This window comes from Salmo salar, chromosome 13, assembly GCF_965601325.2.
Source record: "Salmo salar chromosome 13, fSalSal1, whole genome shotgun sequence".
In the NCBI taxonomy this organism is placed as follows: domain Eukaryota; kingdom Metazoa; phylum Chordata; class Actinopteri; order Salmoniformes; family Salmonidae; genus Salmo; species Salmo salar.
The window spans coordinates 22,662,294-22,675,452 of NC_138303.1; the positions used below are offsets into that span (position 1 = coordinate 22,662,294).

General features: G+C 40.7%; 2 protein-coding genes across 5 annotated transcripts in view; both read left to right on the plus strand.

Annotated features, from left to right (window-relative positions):
• Positions 1 to 253: 253 nt before the first annotated feature.
• LOC106566669 (large ribosomal subunit protein eL32) lies at positions 254 to 6,068 on the plus strand. The gene is made up of 4 exons (XM_014134920.3): positions 254 to 475; positions 1,230 to 1,331; positions 1,542 to 1,723; positions 5,898 to 6,068. The coding sequence occupies exons 2-4, from the start codon at positions 1,236 to 1,238 to the stop codon at positions 6,025 to 6,027; spliced, it is 408 nt and encodes a 135-aa protein (XP_013990395.1). The 5' UTR covers positions 254 to 475; positions 1,230 to 1,235; the 3' UTR covers positions 6,028 to 6,068.
• A 4,835-nt stretch (positions 6,069 to 10,903) lies between these two features.
• The window catches only part of grip2a (glutamate receptor interacting protein 2a), a 53,786-nt gene continuing 51,530 nt past the window's right edge, over positions 10,904 to 13,159 (plus strand). For 2 of the 4 annotated variants that reach the window (XR_014379992.1, XM_082959890.1), the window contains exon 1: positions 10,904 to 11,461. Coding sequence is in view for 3 of the 4 variants with exons in the window: in XM_082959890.1 (XP_082816016.1) it covers positions 11,419 to 11,461 (43 nt within the window). In the remaining variant the exon portion in view is untranslated. The remainder of the gene's footprint in view (positions 11,462 to 13,159) is intronic. The other 2 variants (XM_014134917.3, XM_082959889.1) reach the window with 1 other exon arrangement.

The following is a 13,159-nucleotide window of genomic DNA, read 5'->3' on the forward strand; positions in this document are numbered from 1 at the left end:
CCTTTAACAATAACTTTACACAATTTCGATTCAGGCTAAACCATGACCTATCTCTTCGTTTCGTGTTGAGGAAGTCCCGTAGTATTTGGGACCCTGATCTAGGATCAGTTTAGGCTTCTTGCTAACAATGATAATGACAATTGTTTGGGTGCTGGAAGCGGATTTTGGATCAGCTTCTTGAGAAACCAGCAACCCCGTGACAGTGATGATGCGTGCCTCACACAGGGAAGCATTCATGGGGAAACAATTTACCTACAATACCTTATACGTGACTAATTGCTTACAATGAGTAATTTTGAGGGAGATGTCCTCAATTTGACATAAATAAGAACAGCTATTCAGCCTAGTGCCTACACTAGTTACGTACTTTAATTTATCTCATTTAATACACTACCCATAACACTTTGCGGTCCTTCCGGAAGCCCTTTTCATCCTTTCCGCCGTTGCCGTCTCCTACTTAAAATTATACAGGCGGGTGAGTTATCTAAATCTATGTCCATCTACATATTTAGAAGACGCAATAACATTTATCTAGCTCAATAATCACCTATGTGAATTCAAGTTCTACAATTTACCGCAAAATTATAGGCATTGCACATTTCTAATCCCTCAAATGCCATGGTTTCGAACGGCTTGCTTTCCCAGTGGCTAGCTAGTTACCTTTCCGCACCGGTGTTACCAATATCATAACTGCCTAGTTCTCTTGCTAGTAGCTACGTCCATACAATGGGGCCGACACGTGTTTAATAAAATATAATTTACGCTTTGATTTTGCATGGTTTTTTATAGCTAACGCCAAGGTTTTAGACTCGTACTGAAATGCATATCACACAAACTAGTTAGTTACGTAGCTGTTTATCATATTGCCATACACAACACAGTCAACTAACTCGCGCTAGTTAGCCCAAGCTCATGCCTTCCAACAATGTTGATTGCTTTAGAACGCACTTGCTGCCTACTTCAGTGGGATTGACATGTTACAAATTCATATCATTACACTATCGGCATCATGTGTTTACACCGTTTAGTTACCTGAAGTTTGTGATACAGGGGAAATCTAAATGGCTGAGCCAACTGCTGGTAGCTAGTTTCTAGCAATACGAGTTGTTGGCGGAACTAGCTAGTCATGTTATGGTAACTAACGTTTGTGGGCGATTTGATATGCTATAATTGTTGATGTTAATTGTCGCCTGTGTGTTTAATGTTAACAAATTACCTTTCCTCCTCAGGTCACCATGGCAGCCCTCAGACCTCTTACTAAACCGAAGATTGTCAAGAAGAGGGTTAAGAAATTCATTCGCCATCAGTCTGATAGATATGTCAAGATCACGGTAAGCGCATTTGCTAAACGCATATCAAAGATGGCACTATTCCCTTTATTGTATGGTTGCATATCATGTAATTTGTGGAGGAAACAAGGCTTTTCAAACATTGCACTTGCAGGGAGGCAAAGGACATTCATCTCCCTCGAGCAGAGTAGTTAGAAGGAACATTGATCCTAACTGCGGTTCTATGTAACGTCTTTGCCTTTCCGCCTTCAGAAAAGCTGGCGTAAGCCCAGGGGTATTGACAACAGGGTCCGCAGGCGGTTTAAGGGTCAGATGCTGATGCCAAACATTGGTTATGGTAGCAACAAGAAGACCAAGCACATGCTGCCCTCTGGCTTCAGGAAGTTCCTGGTGCACAACATCAAGGAGCTCGAGGTCCTCATGATGAGCAACAAGTAAGTTTTGTTGGTTAGTTTTTGGTGTAGTTTTTATCATCAAGTTAAAGGTACCTAAAGGGCAATATTATTCCTCATGGGGGTATTTCCAGGTCTCCTATTTAACTGATACCACCCACAACATGAAGCATACTACATAGGGCATTACATGCAAAGCTACATGGGGTAGAATATAGAAGAGAGGGCATAGTCTTAGTGGAAAGAGGATTGCGTAAGTCATGCCTGTCCACGAGGGTCAAGAGCAAGTTGCAGCAGAATTGACATTATCTATATTTCACCTCTACTCGCGTTATGATGAAATATCAAGTATGCATCGTGCCTACCTTGGGTAGACCCTCGTAAATCAAGTATATTGCTTTGATTTTCTAGTCCTGGGTACCCACAGTTATAGACCTGTACTAATACCCCTGGAAGAAAGCCCCTTCCTGTTTCAGAAAGTTAACTCGGGTGTGTTCAGCAGGATGCAATGTTTTTGAACATTCAAATAGAAATGTTCCACGTAGACCGAACACGCCTCTGACATGTAAAATAAGGAATCACGTCGACTCTGTTCATTGCATTTTCCATCTTCAACGTTGGAGAACGTTTGGCTACTGCACGTGACCCTTTATACATTAAAACCTCTTTGGGCTAGATGTGCCGCTAGCGCCCCACCTCGACAACATCCCGTGAAATTGCAGAGCGCAAAATACAAAATTCGTAATATTAAACATTCATGGAAATACAAGTGTCTTACATCGTTTAAAAGCTAAACTTCTTGTTAATCCAGCCGCTTTGTCAGATTTCAAAAAGGCTTTACGGCGAAAGCATACCATGCGATTATCTGAGGACAGCGCCCCGCGTTCAAAAGCATTAAACATTTTCCAAACAAGCAGAGGCGTCACGCAAGTCAGAAATAGCGATAAAATCAATCACTTACGTTTGAAGATCTTCTTCTGTTTGCAATCCCAAGGGTCCCAGCTACATAACAAATGGTCCTTTTGTTAGATAAAGTCCTTTATATCCCATGTATGGTGTTACCGGTTTAGTACACAATGCGGTGTCAAAAAAAGCCAAAATGATAATTGACTGTTTATTACCAGAATGCTAACACAATTAGCACAACTAATAGCGAATTTCCATGGAGGCGACTAGCTAAATATGCTAACGAGCGCAAACTAAAATAAACCAATTGCGAAGACGAGCAATCCAGCTCGTAAAGTTATACATGTATAGGTAGGAGCTACCGGATGTCATTTTTGCGAGCGAATGTGAACAAGAGACATTGTGCAAGTGAACAATGTTCTGCTGCATGCAGTACTTGAACTCCAGTAGCATGTCTGTGGAGTCTAGAGTTGCTAGGGCAACAGGTCTGCCTGCTCGGAGAAGACAACAGAGAGGAGGGGGAAAACGCAAGGAAATTAAGATGGCAGTGGCAGCTATACAAATAACGAATCCAAATGGCTTTTTAAAATTTATTTTACCTTTATTTAACTAGGCAAGTCAGTTAACCTCTGCCTCCCTGCCAACAGCCAGTGAAATAGCAGAGCGCCAAATTCAAAACAACAACAATCTCATAATTCAAATTTCTCACACATACACCATATTATAGATAATCTTCTCGTTAATCCAACCACAGTGTCCCATTTCAAAAAGGCTTTATGGCGAAAGCATAGCATTAGATTGTTAGGACAGCACCTAGACAAGAAAAACCACACAGCCATTTTCCAAGCAAGGAGAGACATCACAAAAACCAGAAATACAGCTAAAATTAATCACTAACCTTTGATCTTCATCAGATGGCACTCATAGGACTTCATGTTACACAATACATTTATGTTTTGCTCGATAAAGTTCATATTTATATATATATAAAAAAAAAAACATTTTACATTGGCGTGTAATGTTCAGAAATGTTTTGCCTCCAAAACTTCCGGTGAATGAGCACATCAATTTACATAAATAATCATCATAAACTTTGATAAAAGATACAAGTGTTATGCACAGAATTATAGATCAAATTCTCCTTAACCTTTTATTGGCTAGGTGGGATGTCACCGTCCCACTCTATTCAACAGCCAGTGGAACAGCGTGGCGCGAAATACAAAAACCTCAAATACAATAATTTCAATTTTTCCAAACATACGACTATTTTACACCATTTTAAAGACAAGACTCTCGTTAATCTAACCACATTGTCCGATTTCAAAAAGGCTTTACAGCGAAAGCAAAACATTAGGTTATGTTAGGAGAGTACATAGCCCAAAATAATCACACAGCCATTTTCCAAGCAAGCATATGTCACAGAAACCCAAAACACAGCTAAATGAAGCACTAACCTTTGATCTTCATCAGATGACACTCCTAGGACATTATGTTATACAATACATGCATGTTCTATTCAATCAAGTTCATATTTATATCAAGAAACAGCTTTTTACATTGGTGTGTGATGTTCAGAAAATGTATCCCCACCGAAAACTTCCGGTGAATTTACTAAATTACTCGTCATAAACGTTGACAAAATACATAACAATTATTTAAAGAATTATAGATACAGAACTCCTTTATGCAATCGCTATGTCAGATTTTAAAATAGCTTTTTGGCGAAAGCACATTTCGCTAAATTCTGAGTACATATCTCAGCCATCACGGCTAGCTATTTTGAAACCCGCCAACTTCGGGGCACACAACTCGGAATTAGAATTAGAAAAATTGTATTACCTTTGCTGATCTTCGTCAGAATGCACTCCCAGGACTGCTACTTCCACAAGAAATGTTTTTGTTCCAAATAATCCATAGTTAAGCCCAAATACCTCCGTTTTGTTCGTGTGTTCAGGTCACTATCCAAAGGGTAATGCGTGAGTGCATTTTGAGACAAAAAAAACGTACTTAGAAGCATGTCAAACGCAGCTTAAAATACATTTTTATGGTATTTTTCTCGTAAAATAGCGATAATATTCCAACCGGACAATAGTGTATTCATTCAAAGAGGGAAAAAAAACAGCGAGGTCTCGTGAACATGCATATTCAATCTCTTAGTCACCAGGCAGACCACTGGGAAACTGAGCTCCTATTATCTGCCCAGAGACAGGAGATGCCTCAATCCGCTTTCTGATGGCTTTAAAGAGCCAATGGAAGCCTTAGAAAGTGCTACGTAACCCCAGAGATACTGTAGTTTCGATAGAGAACCAAAAGAAGAACTACAAATTCTCAGACAGGCCACTTCTTGCTTGGAATTTTCTCAGGTTTTTGCCTGCCATATGAGTTCTGTTATACTCACAGACACCATTCAAACAGTTTTAAAAACTTTAGAGTGTTTTCTATCCAAATCTACTAGTAATATGCATTTTCTCATTTCTGGACAAGAGTAGTAACCAGTTTAACTTGGGTACGTTTTTTTTTTTTTATCCGGCCGCGAAAATACTGCCCCCTAGCCCAGACAGGTTAAATTACTACAAATGATGTATTGAAAAACCTCAGTTTCTACAGTATTGAAGAAACATTCCATAGCTATTTCCAAATACCCCAGTATACAGTATACCACTGTTTCCCAACCCTGGTCCTTGAGTAACCCCAACAGTAAACATTTTTATTGTAGACCTGGACAAGCACACCTGATTCAACTTGTAAACGAATCATCAAGCCCTCATTGAGCTGAATGAGGTGTGTTTGTTCAGGGCTACAGTGAATGTGTATTGTTGGGGGAATTTGAGGACCAGGGTTGGGAAACACTGCGGTATATAGCCTAAACCTACTTCAGTCTCCAGCGCACTGTTTGGTTGTTGTGGTCTTTTTTTCTTCTTCTCTTTACTCGTCAAATGTAAGAGTAAGACAAAAGGATAGTGCTTGTGTGGTTGAATATAAAAACGTTACCTAAAAAAAAAAACGTTTGAGGGTAGTCAGCCATGCACAAAGTAAACGGAAACAGTGTGCCACTTTTCACAACTGCTGAAGCACAAGGTTAAATCTCTCTGCTGTTTTGGTCCTGTAGCTATCGCATTGAAGCAGCGTGAAGCACACCCGTACACATGCACAGATACTTAGTGTAACTGTGAGGGCAAAGTCTTGCATTGCTATGCTTATAGCAACATAATGTTGTCTCACCGAAACAATCCTCTCCTTCTCTCCCTGAGCCATTCAGTCTCCAGTGTGTATGGTATTTGGTTATTATCTTGCCTCTCCCCCTCCGTAGGACCCACGCTGCTGAGATCGCCCACAACGTGTCTTCCAAGAACAGGAAGCTGATTGTGGAGAGGGCAGCCCAGCTGGCCATCAAGATCACCAACCCCAATGCCAGACTCCGCAGCGAGGAGAATGAGTGATCCAGCCATTATTTTCTTAATAAAACCGATGTTTAAATGTGCCGTTGTCTCAACAATTTCTTTACTATTCCTTTTCCCATAGTGTGTATTTGTTTTATGCCCCCCTCAAGGATTTAAAAGCAATGGATGAAAGCATAGGTAGGGGAGATTCATGACACTAGTCCCTCCCTTTAAAATCCATAAGTGGAGAATTCACACTGGAGCCAACGGTAGAAAATGGATAAGAAGCACTGGTAGAGCCCTGCAATGGCATTAATTTTAGCCCTTACCCATGCCCACGACGTTCAGGCGCTACCAAGGCCCGGTTGCTTCAGCCAAATTTAAGGCCCGGCCCTGCCCCAAATTGGAAATGACTTCCTCAGTATATCTGTAAGCTACGCTGTCACTCAATTCCTGCATGCGCTCTGCTCTTGGCAGCTCTGAGTAATCATAGTAACGGCTCTGCTTGGGCTCCTCAATGAAGAGACATGAGAGCTGTTAGCTACTTTTCGTCACTCTAAACTCCCAACTCAAGGAACATCATTTTCTGTGAAGCAATGTCTTATATTTGAGGTTGAAGCACTTCTGTCACCGTGTTATGATCTTAGTCAGATATGGCTGTACATCACAGCGGAGCACAAGCAAATGGCACAGCTTCAAAATGTGATACCCGAGCCCTGACCGTAACCTAGTTATTGATGGAAGAAACGGGCCCTAACCCAAAATGTCAGGGCCCGTCGGGTCGCAGAGCTCTAACCGCTGAAGCACAAGCATTTAGCTACACTCGCATTAACATCTGCTAACCATGTGTATGTGACAAGTAAAAATTGAATGAGCATTAGTGCAGCTGGTTCTGAGATTTCTCAACCAATTGAAGGTGTAATGTTCCAGTGCACCTTTGTGAGAAGGGGGCTATGAAGGACTTCTGTTGGTTAGCTCAAATTTTTATTCAGGTAACACTTTTTCACACCCAATCTTGCACCTGTTAGTCCTATAGATCAGACCTAGTTGTATCTGTATAGAATCTGGTAAGGTAATGTCTCGGAAGCAGTGGAGTCTAGTCTTCTAATACAACCCAAAAAGATACTGTAAGACCACATTTGTTTTGTAGAATATTTCAATATCTCACTGGAGTCCTTTGATCTGTCTGCAACACAGTGGGCATTTTAGACAAGCGTCTAGACTGTAGCTATGGGATAGCGCTGTACTTGGCCCAAGCACATGCATCAGTGTGTTTGTTGTACTTCAGCCTGTCGTGCTAGCATCCTTGCCAACACCCTGCAATGATCCAGGCTGCTCCTTATCCCGGTTCTGACAACAGGATCTAGAACAAAAACAATGGAGACTTGTCTGAAAATGTTTTAAATTGCAACTTCCATCTGATATGCTACCAACAGTGATTTTATTATGAGGTTCACAGACGATGGATGGTTGGATCCTCTTTAGGATCTTTGAATATCAAGTAGAACATGTTAATAGATTTGTTGTCATGTCCGGCATTCAAAACAAACTACTCGATCATCACGAGTGCGATTTGAATTTAACCAATTTAGCCAATGGTTTAAAGCCCATCTGAAGAGACCAAAACCAGATTCTTTCCAATCAAGATTCATCTTGATTAATTTGCAATTAATTGAAGACAACACAGCTTTGAAGCTTTTGCTGAATGTATTAGATTAAACCAAACCAGTTCTTCTACACAGAAAAGACGAATGTATTGTCTGCATATGTCAGCTGTAATTTGGCCCTCATAACCTCAACCGCATACAGTATTGTTAGAATTACAAAAATTCACAATCACGTTTAGATTCTGCAATTCTGAAATGCTATGTTTTGGGTAGCATGAATAAATAGCCACTGTTGTCTACCGCCAGCCTCCTGGGGTGAAAGTTTCCATTGCGTTCTGGCAGGCAGGCTGTGCCATCTCTGCAGCCTTTAGCTCCCATCCATCTGTTCATGTAAAATACACTGACATTGATTCAAAGCACACACAAAATAACAGACGTATTTACGTTATCATACCTGGAATGAATATCACTGGTTTGCATCTTCAGTTTTTTGCTTTCATTTAGTTTTAATGTCACGTGTGTGTGTTGCGAGAGAGACACACACTGATGGGTTTATAAATATGCATAGGTTTATGCAAATTCATTATCTTTTATCTTTCCTAGGATCTTTTTTCCCCCCTGTTCTCCATCTTGTATTTTTAGGCTGATTCAGACACACCTGAGAATGTTGGAACTCCTCCAGTTAGGGTGGGGATTGTGGAGACATCAGGACAGAGCTAGAAGAAACAGTGTGAGGTAAACAGAGCAATAGAAAGGAGAAAGATCATTTTGTTATTCCTTCCAGTGACTAGAGAATGAACATGGCAGGCAGAGTGATATGTGGTAAGGGACGCACGGCCAACCCAAAGCTCTTCACCCCGGCCTTCTCTCAGACAGATTCCATCAGGAAAGGAGGAGGAAAGAGGAGGATGTTCTCCTTTTCACTACGGTGTCGACTCGGGATCATCAGAGGGAGGACCAAAGGTAATCTGATTAGAACGCATTTATAGTTTCTTCTTACTTTTTAATCAAATCCAAACTGCCCGTAGGTCATTGGGTTTATATCTACTGCTATTGTATTGTGTGTACTGCTTAAGCCTGAGGATGTGTATTACTGTCCTGAGAGGGTGCACCGGTGCAGCAGATTTATCAGCCTGGCACGCCGACTGCTGTACATTAGTCAGTAGTCAGCTCCCGTGTGATGTATTCGAAGGTTTGTATTCGCCTAGGTTATTCTTTCACTCGGGTACTTGTCAAGTGAAAATGTATCTGCTTGTAATGAAAGAGATTAACCATTTTGAATGACAGTGGGCCAAGTGTGAGAGCTGACGCTCCTCCAAAATGATAGGGGCGAGATCCCTGTAGTTAACGGTAATAGCAGAATGATCACTTATGAATCACTTGATTATTTCTAAGGGATTTGCATAAGAATTTCACTAATCATGTTTATTCTGTTTTGTCAAAATCTATTAATAGGATAACCCATTTTAAACATGAGATTAAGTGACTTTCCTCAAATAGAGCCATATTTGACCTTTGATATAGAGAACTAAGACAAATTTGACGTTTGGCCTACCTTGCAGGTGAGCATTGTACTGTGATTATGTGATCATCTCTCCATGAATTATGACTCAGTCATGTTCACCGCCCCTGGCCCATGGTGTAAGTAATCCTGTGATCTGTGTGTTGACTCCAGTCTCTTTCATCTCTATTGCGTTCAGTTGGTAGATGTATTTGCAACTACAGCTGATAGCCATAAGATGGCAGTATGATCACCTACATGATAGAAAATGTACTGCGCTGGCCTTGGTTGGGGAATATTTTATATTATTGCTTTACTGTACTTTCAATTCTTATATGAGAGGTTATTCTTTCACTCGGGTACTTGTCAAGTGAAAATGTTACATCTTATTTGTCTTAGTTCTAAATAAGCATTATATCATAATGGAAGTGTCAAGTATAAGGCATTAGCACTGTTTTATATACTTTTTAAACAAACAATTGTGTTTTGAATCTAAAATCGATTGCATATTGCTTCCTAGTATAATGTTTAAAAAAATGATGTTGACTCACTATTAAATCAGTTTATTGGCATTGAATTTGTTCTCTCTCTGGTCTATATGTTGAATTCTTTCAACTTTACAGAACTACACTGAGTGGGTGTGCTTCTACTGCTATACATAATTAACCTAATTCTGTTGCCTTGTGTGTTCCCCTGGGTTTTTATTAGACCATCTCATAGCTCTGTGTCTCCTGTTCTTCTTTATTCTGTAATAAATTAATTAGTTTCGCTCTGAAACACCATAGAGTAAATGGGGTATTAAGGACGAAACTCTCTGAGGAAATTATCTACGCCAAGGAATGTTGTGTCCACTGGAAAGAGACGACTAATTAGGCGACATGCTACAATGAAGAGAAACACGGGAAGCGTTTGTTTGTAATTGTTTGATGTGTCTCTGGTCAGGGCTATGCATCATAGACTTTATAAACCTATGCATTCTTGGGCTCAAGGATGTATTTGCACGGCACATAAAGACTTAATTTACTAGCTCATTTATTTGTACTCTAGCATATCCTCAGATCTGTGGACATTTTTGTCATGTTGTTTTCTAAGATCTTGTTTAGTACTTTTATGTGGTCTTTGATGCCATTTCCCGACTCTCAGACTATGACAAAAGTTCCTTTGGGGGGGATTGTCAGACCTTAATACAGGGCAGCATATGGGGGGGGTGGCGGCGTGAGGGTGACAAATGGACAGACAGGTGTGGCTCTCAGTCAGTCGGTGGCCGTGTTAACCCCTCTGTGTATGTGTCTGGGTGAAGGGCAGACGGCAGCAGAGATGCAGTGGGGCAAAGAGCCCTCTCACCTAGAGAAGGGAACATGAGATGTTCAGAACTCCACAGATTGAAAGAGAGAAAGCATATCGTTGGTTTGATTTATATCCATTGCAGCCAAATGGCTGATGTAAACGACAGAATTCTACGGTCAGCAGTTCAAGCAGTTCAGAGAAAATCACAGTCTCTTTTGGCTTTGTCGCGGCATGCATATACGTTTATTGGTAGTGATGCTCTTGTATAAGCAGATAACAATCATTGTGATGAGCCTATGGAATGTGAAGTAGAATTGAATGCATGTGAGGGGAAAAGCACGCAGGCATTAGCTAGCCTGTGTGTGGGTGGGATAACTATGGTGGTATAATAAGATGGTCACTGACTAGTGTGGAAAATGTGTGGCTGATATTTTATGGGCTCAAAGCGACAATGGATGTGGGGGTGGCGTTGATTGTGCGCTTGACTGTAGGGAGGGTGTGCGTGTGTGTGCAGGGGGTGTGACTGCTTCATCACACCCCTCTGGCAAAGAGAGGGAGAAAGACCCTCTCCGACACACTCACTGAGGCTGTGTGAGTGTGTCTGACGGTCTATGTGTGTGTGAGCGGGTATGTGAGTGTGTGAACGAGGGGAGGATTATTCCTCTGAAATAGGAAGAGTGACCAGGAATACCTCTAAAGGAACCTCAGCATGGTGGGAGGAAAAGAAGGAGAGATGATGATTCCTTTGGTGCTTTGATCATTTAGTGTCCCTGCTTTCCGTCTGTCTGTGGGAATTACTTATTACAGCAACAAGCGAATTGTTTGTTACCAAGTTTAAACAGTTCATGGGCAAAAACATGGATAAGGATTTGTTATGTAATTTGCAATAAATAAAGATATGCTTCAAGTAGAACAGTGATATGAAGAGAAGAAGACTGGGTTTCTGAGAACAGACAGACAGACAGTATTCCCAGGGGCACCTCGCTGGGTCCGCTGGCCACTACAACAGAACAGCTACTTTCATCTCAAATTGGATGTTTTGACAGGACTGCAGATATGCTGTGTGGTCTGAGGAGAGAGCCGAAGAATAGCAGCATCGGTAAGACTGCCTTAAACCCACTGACTGGAGCCATATGAATGAATATCACAGACATGATATAGCTAGCTATATGTACTGTAGCTGTGTAGTTAGTGTGTAATGTATGACATATGTGCTACAGTATACAACAGGTGGGTGTTATCCTGAATGCTGATTGCTTAACAGTATACTCTAGTGCTACACCCTAGTAGTGTAATTGTTATAGTAATGGATTTATGACTATCGTATGCACCTGTAATAGTATTTACTTATGAATATGAAGTGTGTAGTGATGCATGCTGTTCAACTGAGGAGCATCAACTTCCTGCTTTTGTACCTGTAGTTATACCTGTGGTTGTCAGCCTTCTGTCATTAGAAGTTATTTGATCATCTGGGAATGTGATAATTTTTTCCTACATTGCAATTTATTCAGATTGGTGGATATTTATTCAACTTTTTAAATGACAGCTCTGTCAAGCACCAGTTTACTTACAGTATAGCTATTATTTAGCTAATAAGGCACAGTAGACGTCAATGCCATTTGATTAAATCCAGACAGTACTGAATACCAGATTGCAGTCTGAAATGGGGGCTGATATAGCAATGCAAACTGGGTCTACTGGAGCCCAGTTTATTAAAAAAATGTACCTCTGAAAATAGCATTTTGATTTCATAGCCATTATCAGAGCGGCCCCCACATTTAACCTACATTCTGATTGGTTCTGAGGGAGATAGCATACGGTGCCCTGAATTACATTGAGTTAATTGACTCACCAGAAATACATGGGGCTGACTGTAGTTTTCTGATTACTTTGCACACCCCTTTCAGTAATGTTGTAAGTACAATCCTGTTTGCAGATCTCAAATGTATGGTATTGCAGTTCTGCTCTTGATCCTTGAGCCACAGACAGTAGTTGAGTATTCCCTCTGCCAAGACAGCAGAATCATGCCGTTAATTGTTGTTGCTCAGGTCAGTTTTTTTGTTTGTTTTGGCTGCTAAATTGATTAAACCAATTAAATCAGTCACATATTTCGCCTATGATTGGTCTGTCAAGATCACTAATGATGTTTCTCAACTGGTGTGTGTGTGTGTGTGTGTGTGTGTGTGTGTGTGTGTGTGTGTGTGTGTGTGTGTGTGTGTGTGTGTGTGTGTGGTGTGTGCGTGTGTGTGTGTGTGTGTGTGTGTGTGTGTGTGTGTGTGTGCGCGCGCATGCGCGCTGTTGAACAGGATATTTTTGCAAGGAAGTGAATAGAAGGTTGTACATTATCATGGTATGCATATTCCTGCATGCCCTTGAGCTTTGTTTTGGTCAACTCTCACTATGTTGGATTATTATATTATTTCTGCAGATCTTTCACTGCTAACATGTGGCTTTATCAACCTCCACAATGATATGGAGTGCATCTCAAAATACATATATTCTCCTAGTCTCTTTTCTTCAAATGCACTGATCTGAAAATATAGAAACGCTGAAAGAAAATGGTTGACACATTACCTACCAGTAACAGGTAGTTGTTTTCACTAGATGAAAGAAAACAGGCAAGGAGAAGAACCATTTAAGACTAGTGAGATACACCCCGTGTAATTTTGTCTTTGTGCAGATTAGTTCAATGCATGAAAATAATGAACATTTATAATTTTTCAATTTTTGACCAAAGGCTGGTCCCATTGAATATTTCAGGATGTGAATTTAGTTGGTGATGTAATATTATGGATTA

Coding starts and splice junctions, on each gene's coding strand:
- LOC106566669 (XM_014134920.3), top strand. CDS start 1,236: ATGGCAGCCCTCAGACCTCTTACTAAACCGAAGATTGTCAAGAAGAGG. Junction 1,332..1,541: donor ATAGATATGTCAAGATCACG/GTAAGCGCATTT, acceptor TTCCGCCTTCAG/AAAAGCTGGCGTAAGCCCAG. Junction 1,724..5,897: donor GTCCTCATGATGAGCAACAA/GTAAGTTTTGTT, acceptor CCCCCTCCGTAG/GACCCACGCTGCTGAGATCG.